The following is a 15,459-nucleotide window of genomic DNA, read 5'->3' on the forward strand; positions in this document are numbered from 1 at the left end:
TCCAGATAGGATCTAGAATTTTTTAGAGGTATTTCTGATACAGAATCACTTATTTTTAATTAACTATTAAATAAATGACCATGTTAGAATTATTTCTCCTCTTTATCTGAAATCTTGTTGCAATTAAAAATCAATACTGTCAATTATTAGGGGCCAGTGTTATGGACTACAATCATTACTATGCAACTAATATATAAAAATGAACTTCTGGCCGGATGCGGTGGCTCACGCCTGTAACCCCAGCACTTTGGGAGGTTGAAGTGGGTGGATCACGAGGTCAGGAGATCGAGACCATCCTGGCCAGCATGGTGAAATCCCATCTCCACTAAAAATGCAAAAATTAGCCGGGTATGGTGGCACACGCCTGTAGTCTCAGCCACTCAGGAGGCTGAGGCAGGAGAATAGCCTGAATCTGGAAGGTGGGTGGTTGCAGTGAGCCAAGGTAGCACCACTGCACTCCAGCCTGGTGACAGAGCAAGACTCCCTCTCAACAACAACAACAAAAGTGAACTTTTATGTGGACAAGTCCTTATGCTGAACTATTTTTTGTTTGTGTATTTGAGACAGAATCTCACTTTGTTGCTCAGGCTGGAGTAGGGTGGTGCAATCATAGTTCACTGTAGCCTCAACTTCCTGGGATCAAGCAATCTTCTCACCTCAGCCTCCTGAGTATCTGGGGTTACAGGTGAGTGCAACCACACTTAGCTAATTATTATTATTTTTTTTCTCTAGAGACCAGGTTTCACTATGTTGCCCAGGCTTACACAAAGCTATTTTAAAAGAAATGACATTATTATTACTAAAATAGTAACGAAACATATACATATGTAATCGTATATCTACAGAGCTACATACACACACACGCGCACACACACACACATACACACATAAAACAAATGACAGATGTCATAATAGTCTCCTTTGGTTTTTAGATTTTCCCAAAACTCATCATCAAAACTAAAACATGGTTCCTTTGGCTCAAAATTCTTAATCTGTTTTCCCCCTTGGTTATATTTTTCCTCCTTGCTTTTTCTGAAACACTTTTCTTTTTGATATGGCATAATAACTTAGTTTATTCAAGTCTTAGTTCAAATGTCATTTTCTAAGTAAGGTATTTTCTGACAACTCTACTTAATACTGCAATATTTCTTCCAATATACTCCTTACACATCTCTCCTGCTTTATTTCTCTTCATAACACCTATCACATTTGATACTATAGCATAAACATATTTATTATTGTTTATCACCTTACATTAGAATGTAAGCTCCATAAGGCAAATAATTTTTGTCTGTTTTGTTTCCTTATATATCTCCAGTACCTAGAACAGTGCTGACACATACTAGATACTTGATAATTATTTGTGGAGTAAATAAAGTAATAAAAAAAAACAAATGAGTAAATTAATAAATAGATAAATAAATTGTAAGAGATTTAGAGCTTCCATGACCAGGACAGCATCACCCCTGCTAAATTACTTATGTGAGGATGCTAAAAATAAGACTTACTACAGAAATGAAGATGAACTATTTTATCTACTAAGGTCACTCTTGAATCAAGAAATAATATTCTAAATATGCTAGACTATTTCTAAGTATTAGCAATACTTAGAAATTCTAATATTTAGAAGTATTCTAGCATTAGAAATACTTAGAAATTCTAATACTTAGAAGTATTCTAGCATATTTAGAATATTAAGAAATAATTTATAAATATTTAGAAATAATATTCTAAATATTAGAATATTTCTAAATATTTAGAAATAATATTCTTGCATGATGCAAGAGTTACTTTAGTAGATAAAATAGTTACACAAAGGAATAGAGTTATCCATTCACACATGGACAGGAGTCAGAGAAGGTTACTTAACAAGACTATTTTAAGGTACATCTTAAAGGTGATGAATAGGCCACCAAATGGGAAAGACACATCAGGCAGAGAGGACAACTTGTGCACAGCAAAGAGACTGAGACAGCATACCATGCTTGGTAAGAGAGAGCTATAATTATTCAAGGAAATCTGTAGCACAATATTAAGAGGAGGAATACCAGAAATTTAAAATCAGAGAGGTATGAGAGTGTCAGTGATGGACACTGTATGTGTCATGCTGAGGAACAATTCATTTTTCTCCTAATTGGGGAGACAATGAACAGCTTTAAGCTTGGGAATGACCTCATGAGACTATCATTTCAAAAAAAGACCCTTTTCTCTATGTCAGACAGATGCATTTAAATAGAGCAGCAGGCAGGACATGGTTCAGGCACTAAATGATATTAACTAAGACAGGGATAGAAACGAGGAGTAAATTTGAGAAATGTGAGATAAAAATGAGAAGTCTAAGTGATCAATTGAAAATAGAGGGTGAGAGAGAGGAAAGAATCTAGAATGATCCCTAGGGATCTGATGTGGACAACCCAATAAAGAGGGAAATTCAGGAGAATAAAGCAAATTTGGTGCAAAGATACTGAGTTTGGGTCTTATTATGTTGCGTTATATGTACCTATGAGGCATTCAGATAAAGATGATCAGTGATGGCTGGAACTGTGAGTATGGGAGGTCAGTACAAACAACTGAAGATGTAGATTGGTGAGTCTACAGCATACAGGTGCAGGAACACATGAGTCAGGTGAAAGGTTTTAGGGGGAACGAGGTAAACAATGAGAAGACAAGAAGACTGGGAATAAAATGTTGAACAACATCTTGAGTTAAGAAATAGGAAAAGAAAAAGGAGTTTAAGAGTATGAGAATGGGAATAAATGGCCAAAAAGAAGGAGGTAACACAGATAGAATGACAATGAAGAAGCCAAAGCAAAAGAATTTTATTTTTGCCCTGAAAAAACGGGTAGTCAACATTTTCAAGTGTTTCAGAGAGATGATACAAGAACTATCCTTCCCACTTCACCACACAGAAAGGAAGATAGCCAAGAACAAGGTAAGGCTGTAGTGGGCAGGAGGGCAGTACCTACCAAAAATGCGCATGCCAATATGCTTAAATTTAGAAAAATGTAAATTAAAAAATGGCAGTGTTTGACTATCACCAGAATTATTCTTCCTTCTTATTTTTCCCCCACAAAATGCAAATATTATTGAGGTTTGATACAAGACCTGCTCCTTCTACATCTTTAGATCTGGTATGTATTTACTTCACTATCTACAGAAACATGAATTGTGTTATTGCCATGGATTCAAACTTTTATTTTTGTCTTTCAGTGCTGGCATATATTTTAAAGGTTTTAAAACTTAGAGAATTAGTCCTATGAACATATTTGTAAATATTCACTATCATTTAATCAGAACCCAAGAAATAATTTTATTTTATTTTATTTTTTATTTTTTCATTATACTTTAAGTTCTGGGATACGGGTGCAGATCATGCAGGTATGTTACATAGGTATACACGTGCCACGGTAGTTTGCTGCACCCATCAACCCATCATCTACTTTAGGTATTTCTCCAATGCTATCCCTCTAATAATCCCCTACCCCCTGACAGGCCCCAGTGTGTGATGTGCCCCCTCTGTGTCCATGTGTTCTCATTGTTCATCTCCCACTTATGAGTGAGAACATCCTGTGCTTGGTTTTCTGTTCCTATGTTAGTTTGTTGAGAATGATGGTTTCAAGCTTCATCTATGACACTGCAAAGAATGTGAACTCATCGTTTTTTATGGCTGCATAGCATTCCATGGTGTATATGTGCCACATTTTCTTTATCCAGTCTATCATTGATGGGCATTTGGGTTGGTTCCAAGTCTTTGCTATTGTGAACAGTGCTGCAATAAACATATGTGTGCATGTGCCTTTATAGTAGAATGATTTATAATCCTTGGGGTATATACCCAGTAATGGGATTACTGGGTCAAATGGTATTTCTGGTTCTAGATCCTTGAGGAATCACCACACTGTCTTCCACAATGGTTGAACTAATTTACACTCCCACCAACAGTGTAAAAGCATTGCTATTTCTACACATTCTCTCCAACATCTGTTGTTTCCTGACTTTTTAGTGATTGCTATTCTAATTGGTATGACATGGTATCTCATTGTGGTTTTGATTTGCATTTCTCTAATGACCAGCAATGATGAGCTTTCTTTCATATGTTTGTTGGCCACAAAAATGTCTTTTGAGAAGTATCTGTTCATATCCTTCACCCACTTTTTGATGGAGTTGTTTTTTCTTGTAAATTTGGTTAAGTTCCTTGTAGATTCTGGATATTAGCCCTTTGTCAGATGGATAGATTGCAAAAATTTTCTCCCATTCTGTAGGTGGCCTGTTCACTCTGATGATAGTTTCTTTTGCAGTGCAGAAGCTGTTTAGTTTAATTAGACCCCATTAGTCAATCTTGGCTTTTGTTGCCATCGTTTTAGTCATGAAATCTTTGCCAATGCCTATGTCCCAAATGGTATTGCCTAGGTTTTCTTCTAGGGTTTTTAGGGTTTTTGGTCTTATGTTTAAGTCTTTAATCCATCTTGAATTAATTTTTTTCTAAAATATTTTTTTATGATTGCTTAAATAGGAATAAAAAATAAGTTCAAGCATAACCAGCTGTGTGGAAATACTACTACACCAAGCTATGTAATCAACTATATCCAAATAATTAAGTTTAACTCATAATTGCTAATTGTATTTGCACTTGGAATTAGAGAACACAGCACTTGAAGCTTGTATTTAAAATGTGCAACATATAATCACCTGAGATCCAAATTACCCCACTCCTTAAAATAAAATTGGAATTATTTGATTGTATGCTTGATAATATAAAAATTATCTTATTCAAAAATTAGTGTCTTCCAGGAATATGTATTTTTATATTAACTTTAATTTTATTTTATCCTATTTAAATATATGTGCAAGATAAAATAAAATGAGTTTTCACTATTAATTGACTTTCCATTATACTATGCTAACTCCAAAAGCACACAAAAATGTATCTAAAGCAGTCTATAAATATACTTCATCCAAATGAATAAAGTTAGTGTTTTAAGAAAGTGTTTTTGTTTTTGCTTAAGATAAAAGCTTTGGCTTTTTTTTTTTTTTCTTGTGATCATATCATAGAAATTAGTGAAGGCTCAAGTTGGTAAATATTACAATTTCTAAAAATATTTCTGCTTTTCCTTCACTAATTAAAAGAATGTACATTCTGTCCATAAGCTCTTCTCATGTCTATATTTATCTCCATGGCTGCCCACCAACTAACCCCTTTCTTTTGTACTATCACCCTATTTTTGTTTCATTGTTTTTTGCTGATTTTCTTCATTTCCTAATACTACAAAGAAGTTCAAATGAAGGGCAAAGCAAAATGCCAATGGAAGCATTATACGTCTGCCAAGACCGAGTTCCTATTTTTAAGATGTATTTATGATACATCCAATACCACTGAATGATAGCAAGTGAATATTTCATAGATGTTTCAAACTTCATATGTTAAAAAGCAGACACCATCTTCTCTCTCGAAGCTCTTTTTCTTGTTTTCCCCTTCTAGGTAAATGTGCCACTGATCAGTATCCCCAACTAGAAACATAGAGTAATGCTTATCTCCTGTCTTCATCACTCTTTCCCGGCATCCACTTACTAAATTCTACAATCTGTATCTCCTAAGTCCTCTTAGAATTCTTCACATCAACATTATTCCATCAAAACCTTCTTAATTGAAACTGTCATCTCTTTTCAAATTGGCTAATTCACGAATTCTCCTGCTTCCAGTGTTGCCCTATTGTTCTCCATATCTCATATCCCCAACACATCCCCCACAGTGCAGTCAGAAAGCCATTACCAAAAATAGTTCTAATCATGCCATTATCTTGCTTAAAATAATGATTTTTAAAAAGAGCCAAGAAAAAAAAAAACCCACAAAATGAAACAACTAACATCATGTCACAGTATTTAACAGAGTGGATTCTAAAGTTGACTGCCTAGTTTCGAAACCCAGATCTATAACTTATGTGTTGTGTAATCTTGGGCAAATTACTTCAACTCACTGCATCTGAATTTTCTCATATTAAAACAGTGGGATTACAAGCTACATGCTGCTTCTGTTTTTTTTCGCAGAACTCTAAATGATATGCTCTTCGTGTGTATGTGTGTGTGTTTGTAGAGAAATAGAATGGAAAGAAATCTAAAATGATTAACTTGATGGTAAAAATTTTGATTGTTGTATCTTTTTATTAAACTTTATTGTGGTTCCTGAATTTCCTATAATAATCACGTATCAATTTCAAAAATTGTAAGATTAATAATATTTTCTTTATCATAGAGTTTAGTGAAGAAAAAGTGGCACATGGCCCATAGCATTTATATTGTTGAAAGTTTTAAATTCCTGGTATGTTTCCTCTATGAGTCACTTTACATGACAACAATCCTGTGAAGTATGATACATATTATCCTCACCTCATACATGCATCAATTCTCAGAGTTTTAATGGTCAAATCCCTTGCTAAAAACTACACAATGAGGTCAGGATTTCAATCTAGAATGTTCTGACACCAAAGACCATAGTAACCACAATAGCCCAGAGTGACAGATGGCCCTCTATGTCCTTTTCTGAGTTTCCAAGAAAATGATGAATGGATATATGCCAATTTTTGAGGCATTCCATGGTGGTTTGAAAGCAGGCTTACATCACACAAACATCACTGATATTGCTATAACCAGGCAGATTCCAGGGCAGGATGGACAAGAAAAGGTGGACTTGGTAGTAAAAAACTATTTGTGATATTACCTATGCTAGCTTTTTATAAAATCCATTGATCATTCCTCATCTTCCTTGTTTCTGTTAGTCATAATGAAGTGCTTACAATTTCCTGACAAACTGTCTCCCTCAGGCATCCTCACATTTACACATGTTGTACCCTGTAGACTCTTCTCCAGTGGCAGCATTTTTACTTACCCTTCATGATAATTTTATAATAATGTCACTTTCTCTAAAACTCTTCTCCATCCTTTCCAGGCAGCTTCTTCTCCTGAGATTCCATGATATTGTTTTCTTGCCTCTCTATGCACCTGCACCTGTTACACTAGAATATAGTGTTATTCTCTCCCAACTTACTCTACTCTGAGCCTATGGAGAAGGTCAAAGTTTTATCTATAATTCTTGTCCCCTCTGCCTAAGATAGCAACTGGTATACAGAAATTTAATAAATAATTGCTCAAATAAATATACATACATACATACACACACACACATTTATATATGTTTAATTGCAGTTGAAATGAAACAAACACAATCCACTCTAACTTTCTTATAAAATTTTTGAAATCATAAAAATGTCATGTCCATATATCTGAAAATTATGGTTGAATCTATTTATTCCATGGCAAGTAGTTAAAGGCTACTTAACCCAATTTGACTTTGGGCAGAATACTTAACTCATTGGAATTATCTTGCTTAAAAATGGATATAACACATTGTCCTATTATTAAGAAGTATTAAGGTACTTTCACAACCCAGGCAACATTCTAGATGCTGGTGATAAAAACAGTGAGCAGCCTTAGGGTTCACCCTGCTCAGATGTGTGGTTGATCCAGTAGAAGATCCATCCAACAAAAGCCATTCAGAGTGTGATGAGAGTTCTCATGCGGGTGGGGATGGTCATGGGAGTTTCCATGGTCCTTTGGGATGTGTTTGGAGAGACCTATTCCAGACTTGAAAGCAGGGGTCAGGGCAGCCTTTCTTTGTGACACCCAAGCCAGATGGTATGCATGAGTGTGTTTGTGCAAATGTGCACATGCATGTGTGTGCACTTGGTGGCTATGAGGAACAGGATCAGAAAGAGAGCTTTCCAGATGAATAGAATATTATTTTCAACAACTAAAAGGTGTCTACCGGATCAATTTGAAATAAATTGGTGGGGGATTTGGACACAAATATCACTGGACAAGTACAGGGGCTAGATCACATCAAGCATTATAAGTCTTCTTAAAAATGCCTTGGAGGAATGAGAAGCTATTAAGAGGGAAATGACTCAGATTTGCATTTTAAAAAAATTACACTAACTGCAATGGAGAAACTAGAAAACGGGAGACCAGTTGGAAGGCTGTTAATAATCCAGCTGAGAGAGGGAGATGATTTCAACCTAAGAAGTGGTAGGGGGTAGGAAAAAAATAAAAGATTTGAGAGATAATACAAGTATAGAATTGACAACCAATTGTTGTGGAGTCAAAAAAAGAAAAGAATCAAGGAAGACGTTCATATTTCTGGTTTAGGCTCTGGTGGGCAGGAGAGCCAGTCACTGGAGATAACAGGTATGATGTCATGATCACCTGTTTCTCTTGGGACACATAAAATTGTTTTGAAGATTAAGTGAAATAGTTTATGTGACAGCAACTACCACAATGTCAATTCATAGTGCATTACAACTCATTTCTGCAGTCATTTCCATTCCCTTCTTGTCTTTTCTGAAGTTGTACCAGTAATTTAGTAGTAAAACTGGGAATAGAATCCCAAGCTTCTGTTTACCAGTCCAGAGTTTTTTTGTTAATGGACTGCTGATCTATAAACAAAGATGAAACACAGGGATTTTAAAGCAAATATGAACAACTTATTCTGGAATTGCTTACAAGCTGTCATCTAGCCAACTTATTTTTAGTTTATATTTAAAATGAATCATATGTTCCAAAATGACTGACAGAAACACAGCTTTGTTTCTGAAGCCAATTCTTTTCCATCATTTTTGGACATCATTCAGAGCTATAACAGACTTTCAGGGTGTTTAAAAGCATTCATCCATGACAACAACAAATGCTAATTATCATAAAAAATAAATGGCTCCTGTTAACATCATTTTAAGAATTTCTCCTATTCCAGCACTATATTTCATTTATCATCCCATCTGTTTTGGGGGTGGGAACAAAGACTGGATGAAAGTATAATTATCATGTATCAAACTGGACAACACAACAAAACAGAAATGAATACAAATGGGAGGAATAGCATACATAATAAATACATATGGAAAGGAAAAAGGAAACATGTTAATAAAATGGCACCTGTGTGTCCTGCAGTAAAAGCAGATACATAAGTCCATCATAAAGACAGTAATGTTTATCTTATTGTGTATGAGGTGGAGTTTTTCCCATTTCAGTTCACAGTCCAAGCGATAATCAGATTTCCTATCGCATCATCCAATAGTCATCTTGCTCTTTTGAGAAATTTACAAATTCTCTTTGCTGAATTCTATCATTAAAACTATACCTTGCAAATATTCACAAACTATGCATCAAGCAAAGGTCTAATACCCAGAATCTATATGAAACTGAAATAAATAAACAAGCAACAAACAAATAACCCCACTAAAAAGTGAGCAAAGGACATGAACAGACACTTCTCAAAAGATGTACATGTAGCCAACAAACACATGAAAGAAATGTTCCCGAGGCAGGCAGATCACGAGGTCAGGATATCGAGACCATCCTGGCTAACACGGTGAAACCCCGTCTGTACTAAAAATACAAAAAATCAGGCGGGCATGGTGGCGGGCGCCTGTAGTCCCAGCTACTCGGGAGGCTGAGGCAGGAGAATAGCGTGAACCCAGGAGGCGGAGCTTGCAGTGAGCCGAGATCACGCCACTGCACTGCAGCCTGGGCGACAGAGCGAGACTCCGTCTCAAAAAAAAAAAAAAAAAAAAAAAAAAAAAAAAAAAAAAAAAAAAAAAAGAAATGTTCAACATCACTAATCATCAGAGAAATGCAAAACAAAACCTCAGTGAGATACCATTTCACACTAGTCTGAATGGCTATTATTAAGAAGTCAAAAAACTAAATGTTGGCAAGGTTGCAGAGAAAAAGAAATGCTTGTACAGTTTGGTGGTAATGTAAATTAGTTCAGCCATTGTAGAAAGAAGTTTGGAGATTTTTAAAAGAGCTAAAAATAGAACTACATTTGACCCACCAATACCATTACTGGGTATACACACAAAGGAAAATAGATGATTCTATCAAATAGACACATGCATGCATATGTTCATCACAGCACTATTCACAACAGCAAAGACATGGAATCAACCAAGATGACCATCAATGGTGGATTGAATAAAGAAAATGTGGTACATATACACCATGGAATACTATGCAGCCATAAAAAGAACAAAATTATGTTCTCTGCAGCAACATGGATGTAGCTGGAGACCATTATCCTAAGTGAATTACAGAGGAACAGAAAACCAAATGCTGCATGTTCTTATTTATACGTGGGAGCTAAACATTTGGTACATATGTACATAAATTTGGGAAAAATAGACACTGGAGACTACAAGAGTGGGGAGGGAGAGAAGAGGGTAAGGCTTGAAAAACTACCTATTGGATACCATGTTCATTGGGTGATGGGTTCAGTTGTACCCAATCCTCAGCATCACACAATATACCCCTGTAACAAACCTGAACATGCACTGATTTTTTTTTTTTTTTTTTTTTGAGACGGAGTCTCGCTCTGTCACCCAGGCTGGAGTGGAGTGGCCGGATCTCAGCTCACTGCAAGCTCCGCCTCCCGGGTTCACTCCATTCTCCTGCCTCAGCCTCCCAAGTAGCTGGGACTACAAGCGCCCGCCACCTCGCCTGGCTAGTTTTTTGTATTGTTTAGTAGAGACGGGGTTTCACCATGTTAGCCAGGATGGTCTCGATCTCCTGACCTTGTGATCCACCCGTCTCGGCCTCCCAAAGTGCTGGAATTACAGGCTTGAGCCACTGAAAGTTGAAAAAAATTCTACCTTGAGACATTGAAACATAAACAAAAAGACAAAAAGTCTACTATATATTTATAAATACATTTCAAAGGAACTCTTCTGCCTATCTTAGAGTCAGTTCTATCATATTAAATAATCAAAAACACTCAAGTTCTCAAAAATGCTGTAAAGTAAGAGGCAACAATTGGTCAGTTACAAGTGCAATTATCCCACTGCAAATAGTATTAAAAGTATGAGTAATTACATGTCCCTCAATAGGGATTAGAAGCTCAACAAGGGCTGGGCCTTTGTTTCCTTTAGTGGCATATAATTCCTTTCATGGCATATAACTCTCCCTGGCATGTATCAGTTGATAATCAAAATTCATTGAATTAAACGTTGCATAAAATATAACAGCAATATGTTTTATTCTTCAGAGGATTTCAATACATATTTATTCTATGAATAATTCTGTAACAACTCTAAGTTAGCATTACCACTTAAATAATCAGGCCTTTCAAATATCCAAGTATCTATGTCACCTTCAAAGCCAAGGGAGTGGCAAAGTTCCCTTTAAATAGTAACTAGTAACTAAATAGTAAGCATTTTAATAAATTTAATTTGAGGTCAGGACTCCATTAAATGTATATAATTAACTAGCTATACATATGTCCCTATTTATATTTGTCTCAATTATATAATTGAGAATATAATTTAAAGCAGGGATAGATCAATTACATGAGGCTGTATTTTACCAAACTATTGTAGGACCTGATTGCAAATCCCATTATCTATTTAGTGAATCACTTAAGAATCATATGTATTAAATAAAAATGCCACACATGTGCATGTGCACACATACACATAGGATAGTGAAGAAAGGTAATATGTCTATAGACGTTTTGAATACTTGTCAATTTTCTTCCTCCTACGAGGAGTTTAAGGATGATAATAAATACAAAATATCACATGTATGATATACATATCTGTGTGCATGGATGTATGTATATAATGTATCCATTATAAGGATATATGATGTTTGGACCACCTATACATGAATTATGTCAGGAAGGAATGGAGAAGTAAACAATCCACAGATTAACAATGCATATGTATCTATATTTATATATTTTTGTAGATGACCATCCCTAAGCATAAGTGGACCAACTTGAAACAGGATCCCTTGGATCATTTTATTACACATACTCACAGAAATCATTCATATAGAACCTGACATTCAAAATTTAGAAAACGGAACTTTACCAGTGACAAAGAAGTAATGATTTAGGAAGAAAGCAATATAATAAATTTAATAGGTTTAATTTGAGCTAAAAGACATATCAAACGTACCTATTTTTAAGGACTCTTAATGATGTATTCCTAATTTTTAATTATTTATAAATATTTCACATTTTTAAATAAGAAAAATTACTCTAATTTGTATCTAGATGCATTTCACTCTTTCTTATCTAAATGAAAATGTTTTTGAAATTATTTTCTGCTTTTTTAATCCTGTAGCTCCCAGTTTCCTATTCCTTTGAAAGAGTTCTCTGTCAATTTGCAGATGATCAATTTTATTGGCAAATGGGCAAATTTCTGCACAGAGTTCTATATACTGCATGCATGAACAAAATGTGCTCCTGGCATCCTTTGAGATAATTTAAATTCAAATGAAATTCAATCTCAATGTAATTATGAAAGTGTAGTCAAGTGTCCTGAAATAAAATGTTTTTATGTTCTAATTTAAAGAGCACTGTTTATATTTTGATAAGCATCTTAAAGTAAAATTAATTATCACTCTATAGTAAGCAAAATAGTATGCAGCTGCTTCACCAATGTAACTTCCAATGAAAATTAAAATTTCATTTTTATTGTTACTTTCTTGTATTTCTCTGAGACTTGTTTTTAACTGATAACTCAAGATAACCATTTGTATGCAAAAATAATAAAATGCATTAACACAAGAAAGCACGCAACCTGTAGTTAGCAAATATTTATTAAAATATTCCTTTAACTCACCGAACTAAATATCATTTAGTAAATTCTATTTTCTAAGTCTCTAAATGACATCTACACAAAAGCAGTTCCACAAACCTGAGTGTTTCAGTGAATATTACATTGTTCCACATATGAGTAAAAACTTTTCAAACCTTATAAAGTTTGTTACATTTTATATGCATTCTCTGCACATAAACAGCCAGATAAAATAGTGAGGCATAATTCTGAATTTCTTGGAAAGTTTCACTGACTCATCACAAGGCCTTGCCTTGAGAAACTACCCTATCAAAAACTTCATTGCAGAAAAATTCTTTGAATAAGCATTTCAGAATGGGCCTGGTGGCTCACACCTGTAATCCCAGAAGTTTGGGAGGCCAAGGCGGGTGGATCATTTGAGGTCAGTAGTTCGAGACCAGCCTGGCCAGCATGGTGAAACCCTGACTCCACTGAAAATACAAAAATTAGCCAGAAGTGGTGGTATATACCTATAATCCCAGCTACTTGGGAAGCTGAGGCAGGAGAATTGCTTGAACCTGGGAGGCAGAGGTTGCAGTAAGCTGAGATCTCACCCTTGCATGCCAGCCTGGGTGACAGAGCGAGACTCACTCTCTCTCTCTCTCTATATATATAGCAACACACACACACACACACACACACACATTATTCAATATGATCTAAATTGTTAGACCATATTGTTTTTGAATACATGGATTCTTACTTTTTACATGATTGGAATTCTAAATATATATAAATGTGTGTATGTGTATGTGTGTGTGTATGTGTGCACGTGTGTCTGTCTGTCTGTCTATCTATCTATCTATCTATCTATCTATCTATCTATCTATAATATTGTTTACTATATCTATCCTTCATTCAACCTACCAAACTAGCTGATCTTTCACAGGAATTAAAAAAATGCTTATTTTACAAATACAGAGAAGTATTCAATATAGGTATTCTTTGTTTAGATATGTGAAATTAGGATTGGTGTTTGATTCTTTCTTTCTACCCGCTAGTTTAATTTTCAAAAATCAAAACAAAACATAAAAGAATACAATAAGAACCTGGAATGCGCTTCAGAAAATTATCTATATTTGAAGCATAACTCCAAGAGCTACTGATTTTTCTTACCAGTGCTGTCATCATACACAACCGTGACGGTTTTCCACTTGAAAAACTGCACCAGGTCTAAAATGGCACGGCTGAGTGAAGAGAAGTCTGGGTAGAGACTGACATAGAAGGAATCTTTGTTGTCTGACACCTGGTGCTTCCAGCGGGTCTGTATGTGGGGAACTCCCAGAGCATTGCAGATGGACTGCACTGCATTTGCTGATGAGCTGTGTGAAGGCCCGAAGATGGCAGCCACCCCAAGAGACAGCTGATCACAGGCTGAAGAGGAGATAAAAGTCTGTCAATACTGAGAGGAGAGATGCCAGTATGCCAGCAGATACATTATTATTTTAAACCCAACGGTATCATCCTCAAGAAATATTTGTGTTTTAGAAAAATATTTATCTACTTTTCACTAATTTAAAATTTTGTCTGACTCTGAACATTTTCCATTTGTTACAAGGGAATTAACTAACCCAGATGCCTGCAGCTCAATGTTCAAATAATTCTATAAATAATGCCAGGGGAGGGAGAGAGAGATGGAGAGAGAGGACGAATACTTTTTTTAATTTAAGGGGGCAGTGCTTGTTTTGGAAGACTAGTTTATATGAGGGGAATGAGGGAATAGTGCAGCTTCTCAAATTCACTAAACAGCTTTTACATTTTCCATTTCTTAATCAAAAGCCACATAGTTCTCCCTTTACCCATGCATTTAACTATGCTCACACACAGCTGAATATTTCCATATATCTGATGATACAGATCAGGTTATGCGAACACTCAGCTACACAAAACCTGTTATAGCTCTTAGAGAGTGATTTCATATGGATCAGTCTCATTGAGTAGAAAAACAGCAAAGTCATTAGACAAGTACTCAGTCATCTTTATATATTTGGTTTTGGATGCTATAAGTGTTTTCTATTATTCTAAACTATTTTTTAAAGTTTGTATTTACTCACAGAAAATTTTATTCATATCAATAATAACCACAGTAATTAAGAAAGGTGTGAACAAACTAGAGGGTATTCAGATTAAAATAGACTGTGCCGTGACCTGAACTTTCTATAAGGCACACTGACACAAATAGCGAGCTTGGGCCTAGAAAGTGAGTAACTATTGGGAACACAAAAATTATCTTTAAATATTTGAAGACCTGGCATGTGAAAGAAGCTTAAGTTTGTTTCGCTTGACGGGCAAAGGGGAATTAGAAAAAATAGAAGCTTCTCCTGAATTTTTACCCAATTATTTATTTATTTATTTATTTATTTATTTATTTATTATTTACTTTTCTGAGACAGAGTCTCAGTCTGTCTCCCAGGCTTGATTGCAGTGGTGCAATCTTGGCTCACTGTGACCTCTGCCTCCTGAGTAGCTGGGACTATAGGCACGTGCCACCATGCCTGGGTAATTTTTTGTATTTTTAGTAGAGACAGAGTTTCAACGTGTTAGCCAGGATGGTCTCGATCTCCTGACCTCGTGATCCACCCTCCTCAGCCTCCCAAAGTGCTGGGATTACAGGCGTGAGCCACCACACCCAGCTTATTATTATTTTTAATTCTAAATATGGCCTCATGCCATGGTTCACACCTGTAATCCCAGCACTTTGGGAGGCCAACGCAGCAAGATCGCTTGAGACCAGGAATTCGAGACCTGCCTGGGCAACATAGTGAGACCTCCTCTCTACTAAAACTAAAACTAA

General features: G+C 35.6%; 1 protein-coding gene across 3 annotated transcripts in view; it reads right to left on the minus strand.

The window, feature by feature from the left end:
• GRIK2 (glutamate ionotropic receptor kainate type subunit 2) overlaps positions 1 to 15,459 on the minus strand; it is a 699,047-nt gene that overhangs the window by 447,654 nt on the left and 235,934 nt on the right. For all 3 annotated transcript variants that reach the window (XM_015136997.3, XM_078001239.1, XM_015136995.3), the window contains one exon: positions 13,782 to 14,039. In XM_015136997.3, the coding sequence (XP_014992483.1) occupies positions 13,782 to 14,039 (258 nt within the window). The remainder of the gene's footprint in view (positions 1 to 13,781; positions 14,040 to 15,459) is intronic.

The sequence above is a fragment of the Macaca mulatta genome, chromosome 4 (assembly GCF_049350105.2).
Source record: "Macaca mulatta isolate MMU2019108-1 chromosome 4, T2T-MMU8v2.0, whole genome shotgun sequence".
Classification (NCBI taxonomy): domain Eukaryota; kingdom Metazoa; phylum Chordata; class Mammalia; order Primates; family Cercopithecidae; genus Macaca; species Macaca mulatta.